At 46.3% G+C, this 7,212-nt stretch overlaps 1 protein-coding gene across 1 annotated transcript in view; it reads right to left on the bottom strand.

Annotated features, from left to right (window-relative positions):
- Dupd1 (dual specificity phosphatase and pro isomerase domain containing 1) overlaps positions 1-2,599 on the bottom strand; it is a 27,859-nt gene extending 25,260 nt beyond the window's left edge. The window contains exon 1 of the mRNA XM_021182444.1: positions 2,381-2,599. Within this exon, the coding sequence (XP_021038103.1) occupies positions 2,381-2,577 (197 nt within the window). The 5' untranslated portion in view covers positions 2,578-2,599. The remainder of the gene's footprint in view (positions 1-2,380) is intronic.
- Between the last annotated feature and the right edge of the window lie 4,613 nt (positions 2,600-7,212).

Genomic DNA, 7,212 nt, shown 5'->3' on the forward strand with positions numbered 1-7,212 from the left:
GACACATGCTACAGTGTGGATGAACCATGAAGAGTATGCGGAGGGAAAACAAGCCCTAAAGCCCACCAGATCGAAGGATTCCATTGATATGCAATGTCCAGATTAGGCAAATGTATAAGAACAGAAGGTGGCGGGCCTGGTGGCTGCAGGGGGCCTGAGGAAGATGGGAGGAAGAAGTGGTGGCTTAATGGATCCTAGTTTTCTCCTGAGGTGATAAAAATGTTCTGCAGTTAGATGTGCAGCCGTGGTTGCACGACTTGGAGAATCTCATAAAATCATTGAATTGTACAATTTAAGAGGATGGGGTTTATGGCACATAAATTATATCCCAGTAGAGCTGGATTCTAAGAGAAAGTGGTACATCCAGTTCTGGGCACCCCTCGCCTAAGTTTCCCTAATGTCCTCGATGGGGAACGACAGGACAAATTGTACCATAGCTGTACTGTGGAGTATTAAAAATGCAGAACAGCATCCATGGTAGAAATTGTTTTTTAAAGAAGAAACCATTTAAGCCTGAGCTACTGAGACCCTGTCTCAACAAACACAACAAAACACCCATTTGTGTTTTGAGCTAAAGAGATGCCTCAGCTGCTGAGTTCATACTGCTCTTTCGGAGGACCTCGATAGTTCCCAGCACCCATCTCAGATCACTTACAACTGCCCACAACGACAGCTCCAGGGGCTCTGAGGTCTCTGATACCCTGGCCCAGCAGAGTCTGGGAGGCAGAGCACTCGCACTTAGATGCACCCCTCCCGGAAGGCATACATGTGTTTACATAATGAAATAACTTCTTTAGAAAAATCAATCTGTTAAAAGAAATGCAAGTGCCTTGTATATGTGTGTATGCATGTATGATGGTTTTTTAACCTTTGAAATAGCACAAGAAAGGAGACATAGCACATGAACTTAATATAGGTGGGCTAGCAAGATGGTTCAATGGGTAAAGGTGCTTGCTACAAAGACAGATGGCCTGAGTTCAGACTCTCTGGTTCCCACATGGTGGAGACAGAACCAATGCCAGCTAATTGTCCTCTGACCTCCATGCATACATTGTGGTTTACACATGTATGCACATACATACATACACAGTGAAAATGCTTTTTAAAAAAAACCCAAACTTAATACTTGTTATTGGCAGAATTAAGAGTGGAAAAAGAGAGATTGTATGTTTGTTTTGTTTGAGACAGCATCTCATAAGGCCCAGAGTAGCCTTGAATTCACTAGATAGCCCAGATTGTCCTTGAACTCCTAATCTTCCTGACTCTACCTCTGAAGTGCTAGGTTTGTAGGCATGCAGTGCCATGTTTGGCTTGCAGTTTGTTTTTCTGACCCTCTACTTAGTTTACTTTAGTAGGAAACAGCATGCAAATTTTTCCAACTTCCTATACCTTAGAAATAAAAGATTAAGGGGAAAAAATAAGACAAGGGCTGCTGCCCATGCTAAATAGTTTAGCTTTGTTTTTCTGAGCATCCATTTGGGTAAGATCCCGTGCACAGGGGTCCTGCCCGTCTGCTCCGAGAACAGGCAGAGTGTGGGTTCTAGTTCAGAGGGGTGGGGGTGGGTTGAAGTGGAAGTCATGAACCTCAGCTCTCTCGCACCAGGGTTTAGGATATAAGGTGCTTACTAAGTAGCTCTGTGACTCAGTTTCCTTACCTTGAGATATTCTCTTTCATTGGGTTATCATGAAAACCAAACATGAGGTCATGTTTGCAGGTTGCTTAACATAGTGCCTACCATACAGTGTTCCCTAAATGGTGACCATAATCATCATCACCTACCACAGACATTTCTCACCTCTGTGTGAAGTGGGGAAATAGACTGTAAGTCCTATAAAAGGGGTGGTGAGTTGAGTTTTTGGCTTACTGTTTTTCAGACACATATTCTAGGGTACTTACACGGCAAGCTCCAATTCCTACTGTTGTTAATGGGTAAAACATAAGATTACATTTTCCAGCTTCTCTTGCAGCTAGGTGCAGGGGAAGTCTTAGGCTAGGCTTCCCCTTGGAAAGCTGTTATTTTTTTACTTCCTTTCCCCTAACTCCCTATTGTCTGGATCCTATGGGTCATAGCAGAGCTCTGTGAGCATTCTGAGTCCTGAACAACCTTGAAGAAGATGCTAGACCCTCATGATGGTGAAACACCACACAGAAGCCCTTGTCTCTGGATCCTCGCAGTCACCATGCTAGCCTCCTTTGGACTTATGCACAAGAGAAAAAATAAGCCCGCCTTGCTTAAGGCTTTTTTTCTGGGTTTTCTGTAAAGTGGAGATGAACACTAGAACAGCTGACCAGGCCTGTCATTAGGCATTCGTAGAGAGTGATGGAGAGACACTGAATTCCCTGGGGCAACAGCAACGGAAGGCTGAACCTGGAACTTACTCATCACCAATGTGGAGCCGAGGCCAGACCTCATTGACGTGTGTGTACTGGGGACTGCCCTTCCAGAAGAGACGCTCCAGCTCGAAGGCTCCAGGGGTACAGTAGTCCTCAGCATCTCCCTCCTCCTCCTGCACGGACAGCCTCTCAGCACAGAGGTGGGCATGTTTGACGCTTGTCTTTGTATCTCCTGATGCCATTTTGGAGCCAAGGGAGGTTCTTTCCTTTCTGCATGAGAGAGAGGCAGAACAGGGAAAGGGGGAGAATGGTGGGCATTATAGAGGAGGTGATAAGCAAAGCTTAATTTGGTGAGTGTGCCCTTGCCTGCTATGCCCCCTTCTTGCTCACCTCAAGCCACACAGGTAAGTGAGAAAGGCCAAGATGACAGTTAATCGACATTCCCCAACATTCTAGTGTTCACACAGCAAAACCCTCAGGAAGCATAAGCGGATATATAGCAAAGCCAAGAGCAGCTTGAGTCTAGGCAGTCAGTCCACCCACACTCCTTGTTGTTTTATTTTTATTAGGTCCGATTTCTCTGCTGCCTGCTTTTTTCTTTATCTGACAGGAACTTGCTATCTTGGAACATTTCGAGCTTAAATAGGGCTCTGGTTCTCTCGAAATCTGCAGGAAGCAGCTGTCCTGCAGAAAGGGCACATGGCTGAGTCTAGAGTGGGTGTTGTTTGGTTCTGACAGCTCCACACAGAAGCAGGACTTCTGAAGCCTTGGCGTGGAAAGGAAGTTGTCAGTGTGAGGTCAGCCATACTAGGATACTTGGGGTCATAGTCATAGCTCTCACGCTTGAAGTCTGGCTGTGGCTACCTTTTCTTCTCAGGGGGTCAAAAGGGATGCCCTGCTAGGCAGCTGCAGAATCTGCAGATTGAAAACTTTACAGACAGTACTGGTGGGATATGGAAAAAATGTTTCCACTGTCCCCGGGGAATCTTGGTGATTTGACAAGTAAACCAGACCTTGGTAACTGCTCATCCACACAGCTCCAGGTCCAAAGATTCAACCAACCAAGGATCAAAATACTCAAATGAGTGCCTGAGCTGAACCTGCGCAGACCTTTCTCTCTCGACATTACTCCCTAATTAACTGTTGTTCGTTCGCACACTACAAATACTGTATCCGGTATTACAAGTAACCAGGAGATGATTTAAAGTCCCAGGAGGATGTGTGGAGTTCATATGCAAATATTGTGTGTGCCCCACCCCCTTTTGCGATAGGGTGTCTTGTAGCTCACACTCGCCCCAACCTTGAGATCATTATGGAATGATGGTTCTGAGTTCTTATCTTTTGCCTCCACCTCCATCCACAGTGCTGGCGTTTAAGGCCTGTACCACCATGCACAGTTTATAAGGTGCTGAGGATCAAACCCAGGGCTCTGTGCATGGTAGGCAAGCTCTCACCCAACCTAGCTGCTTCTCCACCCCAGCTGTGCCACCTTATAGGAGGGGCTTGACCATCCATGGACTTTGGTACCCTGAGGGCCTGGAACCCCTGCTCGGTGGGTACTGAAGGAGGATCGATCAAATTTACATAATACTTGTTTTGAGACAGGTGCCATTCTTCCAATTTCTTTAAAGTCACTAACTCAGTCTTAATTCTCTGAAAGTTGCCATGTTACATATGAGAGAAATGATAAAGATGTTTGGCACATGCAGCACCCGTCTGCTGAGAGGGAAGGTGGTGAGATGACATGGTGATAGAAGAAATGAAAAAAATCAGAAAGTCTGGGAGCCTCGGAGAACACCAGGCTCAAGCTCTACTTGGTATACAATTTGGAAGGCTCAAGCACCTCCGGAAAGGACATTCTGGGCATAGGTACTAAAACTAGCTCCAGTGGACTCGAACAATTAAATGCTTACACGGGAGTATACTTGAAACAAGCTCACAGTCTAGAAAGGTGGCTCAGTAGTTCAGAGCCTGTGCGGCTCCTTCAGAGAACCTAAGTTTAGTTCCAGGTACCCACATGTCAGGTGGTGCACAAGTGGCTATGACTTTAGTTCCAAAGGTATCTATTACCCTCTCCTAGATGTTGTTAGCACCTGCTCTTATGTACATTCTACACACATACAACACACACACATACACAAATGCACACACACACACACACACACACACGATTAAAAATAAATCTTTTTTGGGGGGGTTGTTGTTTTGTTTTGTTTTGTTTTCGAGACAGGGTTTCTCTGTATAGCCCTGGCTGTCCTAGAACTTACTTTGTAGACCAGGCTGGCCTTGAACTCAGAAATCCGCTTGCCTCTGCCTCCCAAGTGCTGGGATTAAAGGCATGTGCCACCACACACGGCTGTGGTGTTCTGTGTTTCTGAGTTCGAGGCCAGCCTGGTCTATAGAGTGAGTTCCAGGACAGCCAGGGTGATACAGAGAAACCCTGTCTTGAAAATAAATAAATAAATAAATAAATAAATAAATAAATCTTTAAGCTGGATATACTGACAGATAATCCCAGCTCTTGAGAGGCAGAAGTAGGCAGATCCCTGAGTTTGAGGCCAACCTGGTCTACAGAGTGAGTTCTAGGACAGCCAGGGTTATACAGAGAAACCCTGTCTTTTAAAAAAAAAAAAAAAAAAAAAAGGTAAAATACTAAAATACTAACGTACTAACAGATTGAATTTGCATCATAAACATTATAGTTGGAAGGCCAGCAAGATGCCTCAGCAGATAATAAAGTCCTTGCTGTAGAAACCCGGAGACCTGAGTTCAATCCCCAGAGCCACATGGAAGAGGAATGAAACAGACTGTAGAGGGTTGTCTCTGACTTGCATACATTCACTGTGGTATGTGCACATATAAAGTAAAAATTTCAAATATATAGTTGGATAAATGCAAAAAAATGCAGTATTGGAGGCTGAGGGTGCTGATGGAGGTGTGTGTGAAGCAGGATTGGCTGGGATGGTGACTGAGTCTGGACGATGGTTACAACATAGCTACTGTTTCTCTTTCTGTGCATTTGGCATTAACTGTGATTCAGTTTCCAAAAGTTCTGGGCTCAAGGGTACATGCCTGTGGTCCAAAATATTCTGGGAGGATGTTTCAGACCAGGAATCTAAGAGTTTAGAATGAGACCCCAATCTCTTAAGAAAAATTTAATAAATGTTAAGGGCAATGAAAAGACCAAACCCATGGTGTCAGGGATTCAGTTCTCCCAAGTTCACAAGAGGTACATGAAAAGATCAGTAGCTAACAGTGTCTGCCCATGGGGATGAGGGAGGCCAGGCTCTGGGATTTCTTCCTTGTGACAGACTGATTCCTGGAGTGAGAACTGCGTCAGTCAGAGGGACCCTGCTTTGGAACCTGCCAGTGTGTTTGTAAAGGCCAGCTCTCCTAGAGTAGCAGCTGAAAATACAGATTCTGGGATTATACACTGGGCCAAGGCAGGGCCTGAAAGCCAACATTTTAACAAGATCCCAGGAGAGTCTATGCTTGCTGACAATCATGATTGACTGACATGTGGCTGAAGAGTCAAGAGAAGGGTTGTAAGGGTACCACAAACACCTTCTGTCTTCTCGCTGATATAGGAACAGGGTATTGGTTCCTGATGCCTGGGAGAGGAAGGGCTTGGACCTCCTGGATGCAGGCTTCCTAGGTCTCCTTAATCTCTAAAGTAAATGGATGGATTGAGGGGTGAATGGATGAACGGATGAATGAGAGAAATGAATGGCAAAGGCCTGTGCAGCCTTTCTGGGAACTCAACCAGGGCTTTGGAAGCAGGGTTGAGGCTCTGCTGACCTGACTCGGTACAGGGGAAGAAAGTGCAGAGGGGACTCAGGGTGGACCCTGTCTCCTCCCTAGGGTGGTTGGTGAGACCTGCACTTGACTCTAGGGCCTGCCTGCTGGGGTTTCGGGGAGGTGGGGTAGCCATATTGCAAGGTTTGGCTGGAGCTTCCCTTGTAGGAACCAGCCCAGACTCCTCGGTCTCCTAAGACCGTAGTTACAACTTCCCTTTAGGCCCACAGCAGCCTCAATTACAAAGACGTGCTGTTCAGTGCACCCCCATGACACCCACTCATCTTATTTCTAAGTCTGGCATCATATTCCTAAATACTATGGCTTAAATCCCTTTGAGTCCTGCTTGTCGCTAAGGGGAAAGATGCGATTGGAAAGATGCGATTTTAGGGAGATGCTGGAGTCTGTTCCGCTGTGGATCCTCCGGTCTGCCTTCTCTGACCACTGAAGCTGACTGCGCCCTTGGTGAGGCCTCTTTCCCCTCGTTAAGCTGTGGAGGGAACCAACCCTGGCCTGGCCCTGCATTATAGCTTTGGCTGAGTTTCCAGACAGAAGAGGAAGTGGTGTTGTATACCCAGAGTGACTTGGCACTTAGAAGGGGCTCTGGGATCTATTATCTTCCAGCGCGATGCAGGAAAGAGAACAAAGCACAGGGCTGTCCAGAAACCACAGGCCTGTAATCTTTCCAAATGCTGAAGACGGCCTGTGCACCCCCAAACCCCACCCACACAGCTCCCAAATCTCTTGTTCTTCTAGAGGCAGGGAGAATCTGTGTCCCAGATCACAGCCAAAAGGGGAAGACAGATCTGCTCTGTTTGGTTTCCATAGATTCAACCCAGAGATTAACTGCCAAGGTCTCCATGACACACCATATCAATCACGGGCTAAATGTCATAATGAGATCTGGGCAGGCTGTCAAGACAGGCTTCCAGAATCCTGTTACAGCTTCATCCTTAAAGATTTGGACCCGAGGAATCAAACACCAGCTCTGAAGCCTTCTTGGCCTGGGAGAGCATCCTTCTCAGAGAAACAGAAGCCAACTCCGGCTCCTTCACAAAGGGGACAGGTCGATGACATAACTA

The sequence above is a fragment of the Mus caroli genome, chromosome 14 (genome assembly GCF_900094665.2).
Source record: "Mus caroli chromosome 14, CAROLI_EIJ_v1.1, whole genome shotgun sequence".
Classification (NCBI taxonomy): Eukaryota; Metazoa; Chordata; class Mammalia; order Rodentia; family Muridae; genus Mus; species Mus caroli.